This window comes from Necator americanus, chromosome III (assembly GCF_031761385.1).
Source record: "Necator americanus strain Aroian chromosome III, whole genome shotgun sequence".
NCBI lineage: Eukaryota > Metazoa > Nematoda > Chromadorea > Rhabditida > Ancylostomatidae > Necator > Necator americanus.
The window spans coordinates 2,591,423-2,605,954 of record NC_087373.1 but is presented as its reverse complement, the minus strand read 5'-3'; the positions used below and the strand labels follow the sequence as shown (position 1 = coordinate 2,605,954).

The 14,532-nt window shown below is 36.1% G+C and overlaps 1 protein-coding gene across 2 annotated transcripts; it reads right to left on the bottom strand.

The window, feature by feature from the left end:
- Window positions 1-1,984: 1,984 nt before the first annotated feature.
- Window positions 1,985-11,326, bottom strand: RB195_008416 (uncharacterized protein; the record flags this gene model as incomplete). 2 transcript variants are annotated; one of them, XM_064194896.1, is made up of 15 exons in its annotated part: window positions 1,985-2,027; window positions 3,501-3,556; window positions 3,732-3,857; window positions 4,268-4,421; window positions 4,876-4,935; window positions 5,200-5,282; window positions 6,159-6,246; window positions 7,688-7,809; window positions 7,975-8,061; window positions 8,269-8,379; window positions 8,592-8,628; window positions 9,667-9,800; window positions 9,904-10,029; window positions 10,607-10,799; window positions 11,292-11,326. In XM_064194896.1, the coding sequence occupies 15 exons, from the start codon at window positions 11,324-11,326 to the stop codon at window positions 1,985-1,987; spliced, it is 1,455 nt and encodes a 484-aa protein (XP_064046040.1). The 2 variants fall into 2 exon arrangements, with proteins under 2 accessions (XP_064046040.1, XP_064046041.1); XM_064194895.1 differs by having other exon boundaries at window positions 11,292-11,320.
- Window positions 11,327-14,532: the final 3,206 nt, after the last annotated feature.

Genomic DNA, 14,532 nt, shown 5'->3' with positions numbered 1-14,532 from the left:
TTTTTCTTCTCGAATAAATAAACCAGATCTAGTATAAAGTGTGGTCTCGGAAAATCTTTCAATTTTTTTTTTTTTGAAAATTTTAATAGTAATAGCAATAAAATGTGAGCTGCAGTCGGCTGGCGGAAAAAAAGAGCCCGGTCCCTCAGGGCTATTTTTTCCCAAAACGCATCGTTGTCGTCAACATGATGAAGAAATGGCAAAACGCATTACTTCAGAAACAATAAAAAATTTTTCTAAAATCAAAAAAAAACTACGAAATGATCTATGGCGTTCGGGGGCAATACTTTAGCTGACCGGTAGGATCAACGGTCGAAATTTCGGGGAAAATAGGATGAAGCCAAACTACGGCAGCTTTTATCCGATCATAAATAAGATCGGGAACATGCGAACAGTAGAGGGGGACGAGAGAATCCCGTCAGCTGACTGAATCCCTACATTTTAATTACGGTGAGATTACGGTAGTTATTCAAAGAATTACACACCCGCTGAAAGAAATTGAAATTGCGATCAGTATTCTTTTTCTTTGATCATCGAGTCATTACTGTGAGGGATTTTCCACTAGAATAAATATGGTGCTGTACTTTTTTTTGTACTGCATATACAGAATTCAAGGTAATGGAAATTACAATGAAAAAAAAAACAATAAAAATTACTAATAGAAAGGGTGCGTACAGGTATGTATGTACACACGTAACCGTACAGTATTTTTCCGTATGTGTATATGTGTGCATGTGTATATATGTATGTGTATATGTATACATGTACATATATGTGTATCTGTGTATGTAGATTTGGATATGTGAATACATGTGTGTATATGTATATATGTGTATATGTGTGCACATGTGTATATGTGTATATTTATGTGCGAATATGCATGTGTGTATATATTTGTATATGTATATATGTATGTGTATATTGGAGCGCATATATGTGTGTATATGTGCACAAGTGTATATTTATGTGTGTATGTGTATATGTGTGTATATTTGTATATATATGCGTATATTTGTGCATGTAGATGTGTATATGTGAGTGTATATGTATGCGTATATGTGCACACATGAATATATGTGTATATTTATGTGTGTATATATTTATACATGCATATATGTATGTGTATGTTTGTGTGGGTAGATGTGCATATTGGAGTACATATATGTGTATATCTGCACATGTGCATGTTTATGTGTGTATATGTGTGTATACTTGTATATATGTATGCGTACATGTGTGTATGTAAATGTGTATATGTGAATATAAGTGCGTATATGTACGTGCACACTCATACGTGCATATGTGTATGTGGATGTGTGTGTGCATGTGTATGCATGACATGTGTACACGTATATGTGTGCATATTGGTATATATATATATATATATATATATATATGCGTGCATTTGCTTATGTAAATGTGTATATGTGAATATAAGTGCGTTTACGTGCAGATTTTTATGTGTATACGTATACATGACTATGTGTATATACGTGTGTATGTGCATGTATCCATGTATGTACGTATGTACGTAATAATTACAACAATAAAACTTCATCCAATAGTCACAACACTGTGAGAACTATAGATCTAAATAGATACACACATTAGAAAAACACTAAAATCAATAAAGAATCAATTTTTCAAAAAAGAAAAATCAATCAATGTAGAGTCTCTGCCAATACCAGTCTTCTCAAAGAACAGAGAATAAACAATCCGAAGAAGGAGATGAAGAGAAAAAAAATTTTCCAGAGAGAAAAAAAAAGATATTCAGTTCTATAAATTCGATCAGGAGTACAATGAATGACTAGATCTCACGTTCACCCAGTTTCTGTTCAATTAAGAGCAACAGCAAGAGCAAAGAATACATACATATAAAGATTTGCAAAAAAAAAAAGAAAAAATGAAAAAATGAAAAAATAAAAATGTTAGCTATTTTTTTTTCTTGCACCATCATTTCATGTATTGACAAATAGAATATCTATTACATAGGTCTATCCATTTTCATGAAATAAATCGACCAGTATCTGAAAAAAAAGCAACTGACTGTTAACGGTACATACTAAAAAATATACATAATACATACATTTATTTATTTATTCGTTTTTATTTATTTATTTCAAAACACCCTTAGGTGTGTCATAGAACAGAAAACAGAAACAAAAAAAAACAAGAGAGTACACTAGAATTTCGATAAAGTTTAGTTTATATACATATAAAGACAGTATTCTTACAGAAAAAATTCTGAATCCTGGAAAAATTCATGATCTCTGTCCTGCAACACATTGCGCTATATACATATGTATGTATATACGTATCAAACGAATATACCACGCAGATTTTTAGACAGGAATTTTTTTAAAATTTCAAATTGAATTGGATTGAGATTGAATTGAATTTGAACTGTTTAGTTTTTCATCTGTTCACTTGGGTTTTCCTCAAATTTAAAATCGAGAGCGATTCCCAGCCTTGTCCCTACGATAGCGGGTGCAAGAGTTCCCCTTAGTGGTTTCTCCCCTTCGCTGGGGGACATGAAAACATTAAATTTCCGCTTTAAGGACTACTAGTGCCACGCCTGATGGCTGAAAATTTACGAATAAATTCCACTCTCAGCTTGCGTCGTTGGAGTTTAACAGTGGAAATGAAATCTTCGTAATCCAAAGTTTAATGACACACGTAGGAGAGCTTAGAAATCCCTCGAACTTCAAACTTTCAGCAGCTCAAATTTCGAAAAGTTTTCAAGATTTTCCAAACGTTGATGAGATGGGTGTCAAGGTGAGTTTGGCGCTTTTTTTTGTCGTGGTTTTTTTTTTCTTAAATGTCTTTAGATGTAAGATAATACATAGTGGTTGATTTAAAGGCATTAACGTGGACATTCTGAAAGGAACGTGCACGAAAAATCCCGCAGGGCGATTTCCAGCGACGTTCACGAAATCTCACATAGTCGTTCTCAATCAGAAATTGAAAAGAAAAGGAAAGAAAGAGGAATTGCAGAATATCCCAAAATTTCAAGCAAAAATTATGGTTGGATAGAAGTGGAACTCTTTCATTGTGTCTTTGAACCTACTTTTTGGTTTTGGAACTAAACTTGCATACGAAATCCAAGTTTTTTTTTTCAAGTGAATGGAAGAAAATTAACCGAATTTCTATAAGAAATTTGCGAGAAAAGTGAGGAAAGAAGCTGAAAACAATGAAATCCGATGTTTTCCGTACGAATGAACAGGGAAAAAAGATCGAACACAGAAAAAAACAGTAGTTCAACTAAAAAAAAAACAAGTAACAAAATGTCGTAAGTTGGTGTATGCCAACGAGGTTTAGGTGAAACTTTTTTATTGGCCTGACGTTTCAACAAACTCGTCTTTTTCAAAGGACACTCTTTACACTACGAAATGCCGAGGTTTCAAGAAGAGAGGACTTGGAGATTATCGTAAGTTATTTTTATTTTTGATACGTCAAAAAAGTCATTATTTTTATTAAGTATGTCAAAAAAAAAAACTCACACAATATTAAAGATAAGGAACGAGAGCGGAAACATTATCATTGAGCACCGATCAACCTGAAATTTGAGGCTAAGAATTAAATAATGTAAAGAGAATAGAGGAAGAGAATTTGTATCATCATAGCTACATACGTCATTATTGTTACATAGTACAATTAATTGAAAATAGTCTCTGCAAGATAATTTCACATGAGAACTTCATTTCCCCGCCAAAAAAAAAATCCGTTCTTACCTGAACTGATGTAATTGTCCAGTCTCTATCTGGAGGACATAATGTGTAGACTAATCGTTGTACAAAATTCCACCAACAATCCTGTTTCTTTTCTCCATCATACGAATAATTGTCATGTTCTTCGGGCTGAAATACGGAAATTCCAGGAAAAAAAAAACTTCATCATTGACTTTAAAGGCATCATCCCACGAATCTGAGATGGTACGGGTTTCAGGTGGAATATTCGTATAGGGGATCGTAGATTATGGGAAGGAAGGTGATTCCGTGCATTTCTTCCTAATTTCCGTAAAAAAAAACGGCCCGGAAGATAAGGCTTCGAACGTTCCGGCGCGCTATTTTCTACAGCGAGTTCGACTGGAGCGCGCCAGCCTTGCGCACGTGCCGCATCGTCCGCGCGTTTTTTTTACGGGAATTAAGAAGAAATGGACGGAACCACCCCTCATTTAGTCTACGATCCGATATACGAATATTCCACCGGAAATCCGTACCACCTCAGATTCGTGGGGTGATCCCTTTAAATGGAAATGGAAACTTACAGAATTGATAGTGGTTTTTTGATGCGTGACAGAATTCGCGGTCTTTCTCACTACCGTATTATGCATCGGAGAATCGGAGTTCTCCGTAGTCACGATTGGGACACGTTTTCGTACACCTTCTCCATTGGATCGATTTTCATTTCGTCGAGTCTTCCTGAAAACTTACTCTTCACCAAAAAAAAAGTCAGAAATAAAAAAATAGAGGCTAAATTGAGAGGTGGATCGCTTCGCCTCAACCTAAATGATCCACTACAGATAAAATATTAAAATTAAAAAGTATTAAATTATTATATAAGAATCAAATTAGTAATTAATTTATAATTAATTTTAATTTATAATTAATTTATTAATTTATTAATTAATTTATTAATTAATTTATTAATTTATTAATTTATTAATTTATAATTAATTTATTCACTTTAAAAAGTATTAAAGTGAATAAATAAATGATATTGAATAATAAAGTCAATATTAGCCCTAAAATTAGAATCATATTCAAAATGTCCAAAAAAAGATCATAAAGAAACGAAAGAAAATTTTATTGTTAGGATTGTTGAGTTAATTGTTGTTTGTTAGAAAGTAAATTCAAGAAAAAAAAATAAACAAACCGTATTTGATTGAGCCAATGTCCAAGCACTTTGGATCCGATTTGTCGCTCACGCTCCCATCTAAACGAAATCATTCATTTTAGCGATAGTGATCAAAATGGGGGATTTTAGCTTTTTTCTGGATAACTTCCCCTGTAATCCCAATAAATTTCCCTAATTTTTCTTTCTAATCGATTCATAAACTCTGAAAAAGTACATATATCTCGAAATATTTCAAGATACGGTCAAAATCCAGTCGATTCAACTATCCAACAAAAAGCTTAGATTCAAAATCAAATGAAGAAGTTGCAATTCAGATAGAAACCATAGAAAAAAAAGTCTCACCTATTCAGCTGACAAACAATGGCCAATTCAACAAGTGTACAAAAAATAAAGATCACAGAAAATATCATCCACACGTCAAGGCACTGAAATAAAGTGAAATAGGATAAAATACGAGTTACATATTTGAGAGAAAAATTTGCAAATATTGCTGTAGATTTCTGGATTCAATGAAGATTCATTAATTTCCTATTGCTAATTCCTTAGGATTATTCATAACCAGTACAAACCAATAAAATAATTTAAAATTTAATCAACTCAAATTCACTAATTTAATTATTTGATTTATTTGAAAACTCACCAAATTTTAATAGATATTTAGTTTAACTGAGTTATAGATAAAAACATTGAAATTACAATTTCCAATAGATCAAATATAAACACGTGATCTCTATGCATAATTTTTAATTTTCAAAGCTTACTTGATGAGAAAAACATTATTGATCGAAACTTGTTATCAATTGAAAAGTCCTGTTGATCGAATAAATTAAATTTCAAAACTAAATCAAAGCTCAGTCTCTTTTTATGGGCTCTAGTTCCTATATCTGTCGTAACTATCGCGCTGCGTCTTCGCTTTGCACAGACAGACAGACAGACAGGCAGACAGACAGGTGAGCGGATATATGTCTCGTGAAGATCGGCGCGAGTTGCTGCAGACGCGTAGCGGTCGAGCGGGTGAACATAAGTACTACAAGTCACGCTAGGGAGATACTACGTCCATCCATTTTTCTGGAATTTTCAAATTTTTACCCCAACAGCTTATCTTGATGGATATATGTCACGCAAAGGCATAGATATAGATATATACAGCGGATATATGCCACGCATAGATGTGCGCGAGTTGCTGCAGGCGCGTTGCGGTCGCACGGGCGAAAATAAGTGCTACGGGGTGCGTTAGAGGATCCCACGTTCGCTTTTGTCCTCGAAGCCTCAAATTAACCCCATTAACTCACTTAACTCACCTTGATATAGCTAACACGTGGCAGGTGACGTAGAACATTGCCAAATTGAAAGGTAAGCGCGAGAAGAGAAGAAACACCAAGAGTAATTCTGAAAAGAAATTTAATAATTAAAGTTAAAGTTGAAGTTAATGATAATTAGTTATATAATACACTAAAAATTAAGGGTTCGGGCAAACCTTCCCCTACAACTCAAGAAAACATCAAAAACTTTTGAAATCCGTAATTTTTCCCCGTATACTACAGCCAGAATTAATCAAACGATATTTAGAGAATAGCAATTCTAGAAAGAAAGAAAAAAGAAAACAATTTATTTCCAACAAATTGTACTTAAATACACTTTTCGAACGTTTTTTTTTCGCCTTTCCGCATTCAACAATCGAGCTTTGAAAAGGCTCTTCCAATAGGAATTTATTTGGAGCATAGGAGTTTTTCTTTTTTCAAAGAAATCATATAGATAGACATGGATACACGCTATCCGTAAACAGACAGACAGACAGACAGACAGACAGAAAAGGATAGACAGACAAGAAGACAGACAGAAATGGACAGACAGACAAACAGACAGGGAGAGACAAAAAGGCGTATTCATATACACCGGATCACAAGTCATGAGGCAGCTCAATTCCAAAACCAAAATCGCGAATTTTCATAATTTCTCGAGAAATAAACTCAAAACAACACCGTAAGCGGTCAACATACACCAGTTTCGACAGTTCTTGAAAAAGAACAAATGAATTTGAGGTTATGAGAGAAACGGAGGAAGTATGGCAAGGGTAACACGCAGAGAGTTTCCCCACAAATCTTCTCCTTTTCCAATACCAAAAATCCACGAGAATCTGACCGTAGATGTCTTTTTACGGTGCGTTTTTTGTCGCATCAATTATCTTGGGCACTGTAAATGCTGTCCCCAAAGTTCCAGCAGTGCCAGGAAATCGCTCACGCGCGTGTCTTACGGTTCGGACAAGGGAATTTTCTACTAAGATTCTTCTCTGGGTCGATGCTAAAAATCCCTACATTCCTGACAGCAGAACTCCTTCCCTTAGTGCGACAATGGAATTACGACATTTTCTTGGGCACTGCTAAGCAGCTGCTCGCAAATTTTCCATCGGTCCCGGTGAAACTCGTACGCGCGCGGGCCGCTTGCGCTTCGCACCATGCGACCTTTAATAATGTATACAGGTACATCGCGTTGCTTAAGGACACCGCTCTATTCGTAGGTTCCTGTCCTATCGTCATCCGTTACAGTAACCATAACCCGGCTCCGAACTCGTCCTTCTGGAATCACCGTGCCAACCCACCGCCTCCAATCAATACTCGCCAATTGGATGCGCGCGAGTATGTTCTGCGCCGGCGCTGATGTAACTCTCCGATGAGCGCAGGGAACAAAAATTTGGAAACTGCTATTTTTAAAGGAAAAAAGAAACACGACAGCGGAAAAACATTTGAATACAGCAAAGTTTTCAACGCTAGTGAAAAAATCTAACCTAATCTAAAATCTAATCCCAAATAATAGACACTAACTGTATTACCTTGCTGATACGGATCGTACGTCGAAGAAGAAGCCCACCCATGAGCTGATTACCGTCAATGAAGTAGGGAAATACGATTGAAATAGGTAGAAGCCGTAACGTCTTGCAAAAGTGAATTTCACCTGAAATTTCACCTAAAAAGAATAGACGACAATACATAAATACAAATAAATAAAATAAACAAGATAACAATAGCATAATAATACATTAATATTGAAATAAATTTAAATACACAAAAGATGCACGAGTTAGAGGAAAAAATCCACAAAGTAGCCACTACTGCGAACCTTTGCTCGATCCCAAATCCCATTCGGATACTCTAAACGTTGATGATCAGTGGACCAACCGATAAGATCAAAATCGGGCAGCTCGACCTGAAAATCAAACGATGGATTCATGTAGTAAGAATAAATTGGCATTTGGATAGATTAATAAATGAATAAATAAACAAATAAACAAAAATTAAATGTTGTTAGGCGAAGTATTCGTCCAGTAAGAAGAGATTTTTATTTGGATAGATTAGATGAGTAAATAAACTACTAAACAAATCAACAATAAATGTTGCTAAGTTCGATCCGGACCTTTTCCATCATTGTGATTGGAACATCATGCCACAGGAGGCGTACTTCGTCAGTATTAAACGAATAGCTTTCCAGTACGATTTCGCATGATAATGCGTCGAAAGGAAACATCTAAACTTGATTATTTATTTCCTTAGTTGTTTACCTATTTAAAAACACCCGTAGGTGTGCCATAAAACAGAAAACAGAGGCAAAAAACGGCAGAGTTCACTCGAATTTCGCCAAATACGCCAAAATTATGTATAGATTATACATATTTTTGTCGAAAAATTCAAAATCTCCAAAAATTCGCAAAGTACACTCAAATATCGACAAACACATACCTTCAAGTTCACAGAACACGGTGTCTTCACGTTTAATCTGAAAGAAAAAATCCTTGTGATCTATAGTGCAAAAAAAGAAAGTTAAGGAGAGTTTATACATCCGTCAGCGGTTATGTTTGCCCCGGTGACCGCGCCGCAATGCGCACGCTTCCTCCGCGCTTCGCTATATCTCCACTGAAACAGCGACACTGTCCCCAGTACAAACATAAGTGCCGATATATATATATATATATATATATATATATATATATACCTATATTTATCGTATTAAGATTATTCCCGTATTTATTAATTTTTGTCTGTCAGATAATAAATAGCATGATTTTGATTGGTGTGGGTTGTGCATAGAATCTGACATAGAAATCTGACATAGAACATTATTGACAAAATATTTTCAAAAACAAACAAAAAAAAAACAATAAAACAAAACAAAATTCGAGGCGGTTTCTTAACTCTTTTCTTTTAACCTGGGCGTTCGAACCTATGTTGACATGAATGACCGTACCGTAACAACTCACAAACTTTCTCTCACCTATGAATACGAATCCAAGAAATAATACAGACGTTTCTGTGAGTTAGGGTCATTACAAATTTATTTATATATTCCAATTTAGTTGTTTAATTAAGTTTTTTCTTTGTAGTTCCTTAATTTATTTCCTTTTTCCAACTATAAACTTCATCAATACTTCCCCTCAGCTCAAACCTACGTTCTTAACTCTCAAATCTCAAAGCTGAAAAAATCCTCTTTTTTTATAATTTGGAAAAGAAAATCATGGTTTTTTGTGCAGTTTCCTTGCACATTAGGCTAGTCATATTTGTTGCAAGACGATCTCGAAATATTTAGAAAAAATCCTGCATACAAAAGATCCTACCACAAGGAATGTTACTCAAAATTTATTTATTTATTTATTTATTTATTACGCGCAAAGGCGTGCTGCTATTAACAAATGCTGTTATTAACAAATTTTCTTTATAATGTTATTCAAAATGGTTGTTGAAAACTGCATTTTTACTCAGAATTTTTCAGATGTTTGTATTTTTCGGATATGAATACCGTGTCCAAAGAGGAACTCACCTGAAATTGCTCCAAACCAGACCATTTTCGTACAGTATGACGAACGTGTTCTCCGAAGGAGAACTATGTATCGAACTTGATTTGCTATTTATGATACATGTGTCAGGTGTCCAGATTTTTTTACGGAAATCCGACTGAAATATTCTCGAATACGACGCTGTGTACGCATAGATGAAGGTGTTGATGTTTACATCTCTGTTTACTAACAAAAAACTGTTAGCGAAAACACCTAATTACCTTTAATGTAATGTTTGTTGCACAAACATTAAGATGTTTAAATGCAAGCCGTGGATCTTGCCATATTTCACTATACATGACGTCCAATGAAAAATCGCCAGTGATTTCTGAGATTCCAGAAACACCCTGAAAAATATGGGATTAGATGGGAAATTTAATCCCTAGGCTGGCGCATCCTGGCAGGAGTTGGAAGCTCAAACGTCAGCAAGCCCGAGAGCTTCGAAATTTCATTTTAAAATTCATTGTTTGTTGAAAGTAGTCGAGCTTTTGCAAATCCTTCGCGAGAAAGAAATTTTCAAATCCATTGGAAAAAAATCGCAACGAGCTGATTCTTTTTTTCAAAATTCTGAAATGTGATTATTCGCCAATTTTTTTTTTCTCAGAAAAAGAAAGAAAAAGATAGAAAGGTTGAGAGAAATAGCTCGTGCTGCAGAAGGGACTAAAAAATGGTTTAAGTTGAAATAATTTAGAAAAAAAATTATCTATCATTTTATTTATTTATTTAGGGAAAAACGAATAGTTGGATGCTTCTATTGCGATAATTTTGCTATAAAAGACAAGAGAGTTTTCCCAGAAGTAAGCAAACACATAATTAGTCAGTAGAATATTCAAATTTATATTTTAATTATTTCATTAATAGTGAAATATTTTAGCAAATCTGTTCGTTACCAGTCCCGCATCTAATAGCTAGAAGACCACGAACCTGTACATGTAGCTCGATGGTGACGTTCACTCCTTCCGATTCAGGCAGAAGATGCACATCATAATCGGTGAGCAGTGTGTCTATAAGCTTCCCAAGGTTTATACTATTCCGAGAGCATCGTCGTGATGCTATACCACCGCTACAGTAACCACTTCGCAGTAACAGATACAGAAGTACGGTAAGAATGGGGAATCTGAAACAGATACGATCTGATTTTTTGGGCTGATGTCGAGGATTCGATGGAAAAATAGGAGCAATTCTGCTGCACTTTTCTGGATATTTAGCATTATTTATATTAACATTTAAAGGAATATTTAGGATATTTAACAGAATTAGAACTGCTACTCTGAAATTTGCTCAAGGGATATGAATGAATGAAAATTTATATCAAAGTTAAAATAATAAATAATAAATAAATGACTAAATAGTAAAGAAAGCTAAAATTTCCAAAGTTACCAAGTTGTTACTGTTACTAAGTTTCTTGGGAAGATAAATAAAATTAAAAAATAAAATTAAAATTAATAAAATAAAGATGAATAAAATTAATGACAAAATTAAAACAATGAATATAAGATTGACCACATAATGAATAGAATTAAATTTTAGATTTCCCAATTTTCCAAGAAAATCTCCTTTCATCACCTATCATGTCCTGTGTATTTCACTACCTCTAGAGAAAATTTACCTCAGAAATCCACGATGAACACTGTGCATACTCATCGACTAATCATTTGCTTCGGGATGTAATTAGTGCAGTCGTCGTATGATAATGATGAGTATGAGTGAGACGGGAAGCTCCTGAAACACTCACTATCCTTTGATTCGATTTGTAGCGGAAAGTAAAGTAAAGCAGTAAAGGCGAAACGATAACCATAAAGAGATCAGCTCGAAAAAAACGAGAAGAAAGAAAGAAAACGATCCGTAATGAGCAACAAGATGAAAAGAATCAAAATCTGCAGAAAGTCTTGGGGAAAACACACAAATTACAAAGATTTCGCCACTATTTCGGATATAACCAGGTTTTCATTATGTGTACTTGTGTCGACTGCGCCGAATCGGCAACGATAGCGTACTGGTAAGCCGTTCCACTGCTACTGCATGGTCGGTCGGTTCAAAAGGTTCGATGATTTGCCCACGCCAACCAAGCCCTTCATCTTCCGAAGTCGATAAATTTGTACTGAACTCGTCTGGGAGGATGAAAGCACTGCCTCGGCTGAACTCAGCAAGGCACCGTATAGGCTAGACACGCGTTCGTAAAAATAAATTATGCCAGTCACTTTATCATTTACCTCACAAAGAAAAACCTCACCTTCGGAAAATCTAGAAACGCCTGGAAATGTAACATTGGACGTAACATCCATGGGTTTTGAAGCGACGGAGGTACGACAGCGAGGTTTTACGAGCACAAAAGACAGCAGATGAAGTGGTTCACTTCAATTCGGAATCGTTTGAGGTTTACGAACTCGTTATGCGAGAGTGTAGCGCAAAGGTAAGACGTCTCGCTACAACAGAAAAGCTCGATGGATCGGCCTTTCCAGGCCAACCAGGCCTTTCATCCCTTCGTAAATGATAGACTGGCAATAAACCATTCAATAGGCCAATACGAGTTCATAAACTTCAAACGATTCTAAATTGAAGTGAACTCGTTGGCGCATTCTAAGCGGATTAATTAACACCAGATACTTTGTCCTTCACCTCACAAAAAAGGACCTTAACCAGGAAAAAAAACCCTGATACCCCTGAAAATGTAACATTGACGTTCACAGGCTTTAAAATGGCAGATGCACACAACGAGGCCAGTTTTATGAGCAGGAAGAACAACAGATAAAGTGGATCAATCGTTGTGGAGATGCGTCTACGCGCTCGACTTCGATTCGGAATCGTTTGAGGTTTATGAGAATCGCGTGTGCAGCCTTAAAATGACTTGCGGAGGCGGGCCGATGCGTCAGGTCCGGTTCCAATTCGTCGATTCCGGAACGAGTGAAAGGCTTGGTTCGCCAGTAGAGCGGTTTCGAACAGTCGAGGGATTTAGTTGCAGTAGAACCTCTTACCAATTGTGCCACATCCACCTACTGAGGTTAGTGGATCTTTTGACCTCGCACAAAAATTTCCGAGAAATTTCTGGTAGGCTAAGAAATCATGTCGAGCGCGCACGACGTTTCACACACATGAAATCAGGTAAAGTTGGGATGGGGCACATAGGGCAAACGGTTGTTTACCTCGGTGGAAACTCCCTTGTATCAATGAAAGTGAATTTTTTTTCTAAAAACTCCGTTCACGACGTGTATGTGTTTGTGTGTATGTATGTGTGGGTGCGTATGTGATTATATGCAACGAAAATGTGCAATGGGAAATAACGTAAACATCCACGGAAGACGGACGGACATGGAATGCGCGTTGATGGTGATGGAAGAGAGCAATGTGCATGCGGCGGCGATGAACCAACAGCCCGAGCCCTGCTAGCCTGTCAATGCGAATATAAGGTATGATGAATCACTAGCGGCATAAGTGATGAATGCTGTAAAACAAGGAGTCCGCATTTAAAAATGTGAATGTATTTATATTGGTATATATGTATGCGTGACGGCATGTATAGTGCAGTCGGTAAGAGGTTCTGACTGGACACGATCAATCGATGGTTCGAAACCGCTCTGGGGCCAGCCAGGCCATTTATCCCTCCGGAGATTGCTACCAGACGTGTCCGGAAGGATAAAAACACCGACTTGACACATGGGCTAGCCACCGCAAGTCATTGTATAGGCCAGATACACGTTCGTAAACCTCAAACGATTCTGAATTGAAGTGAACGTGGTGGCGCAGGTCCCAAGCGGATTGATTAACGACAGACACTGTGTCCCTTATCCTTTTACTACGATATCCCATGACATTTTGTAGGGTCAGCGACAAAAATACGATAGAAATTAGAATTCTGAAACCGATACGATCATTTTTCAGACTGTTGAGTGTCGTACGGTAAAAGTAGGGAATCTGAAGCATACATGATCACTTTTCCTTCTATTTTTGAAAACTCTGGGGAAAAAAGAAATTTTCTGGATAATTCACAGAATAAGGGCTGTTGCTTCGAAATTTGGTGGAGTATGTGAACGAAAGAAAAACAATATATTAGGAAGTATCATTAGTTAGCATAATTCAATACCAGCTAAATAAGTACATAATGTAAAATATGGCTGATGTTTTGTCACATTAATCCCGGACCAGAGGAGAAGGAGAGAGCTGACAAATGTTTGACAAACTTCTGACAAATGTGCAGCATTAACTCTGCAGGGAAATCGCGATAATGTTGCTTTCTGCTGGTTCGACGGAGGAGTCGCATCCAGAGTTCTCGTTTTTGAAATTTCCATAGAAATTGAATCCACAGAAAGAAAAATTCATATGGAATTAAATCTTCAGAAATGCAAAACTACTCTATAGAGAACCTATGTAGAGGAACTAAAGAGCCAGGAATCCTTTATTATGGATCGAAGTTCTGGAGAATTTCTCGTGTTTCCTCACGCTCATTCGGAAAAGATGAGAACCAGAACCGCTCTCTAATATGTCTTTGGGATCGATACGACAACAGTAGTGTATGACAAAAACTACAATTTAGCATCCTCGGACCTCTAACATCGAATTTCGGCCTATTCGAATTCGATCGAATGTTAGCTGAAATTCGAATTTTTAGGTTTTTTAAAGTTGAAAGTCTAATTTTTAAGCTGAAATGTTCGACTTCCAATGAACCTTAGCATAGTTTCGTGTGTCGTATTGTTCTTTTTCGTGAGCTATATTAAATTAAATATTAATTAGTAATCTCGTCTACAGATCTTAGAAAAAAACAATACGACATTCGAATTTCATTCGAATCATTCGTTCTCGATTCGATACTGGTTAGGTGGTATAGGACAATGGCGTTTCTTACCAGCTTCGCA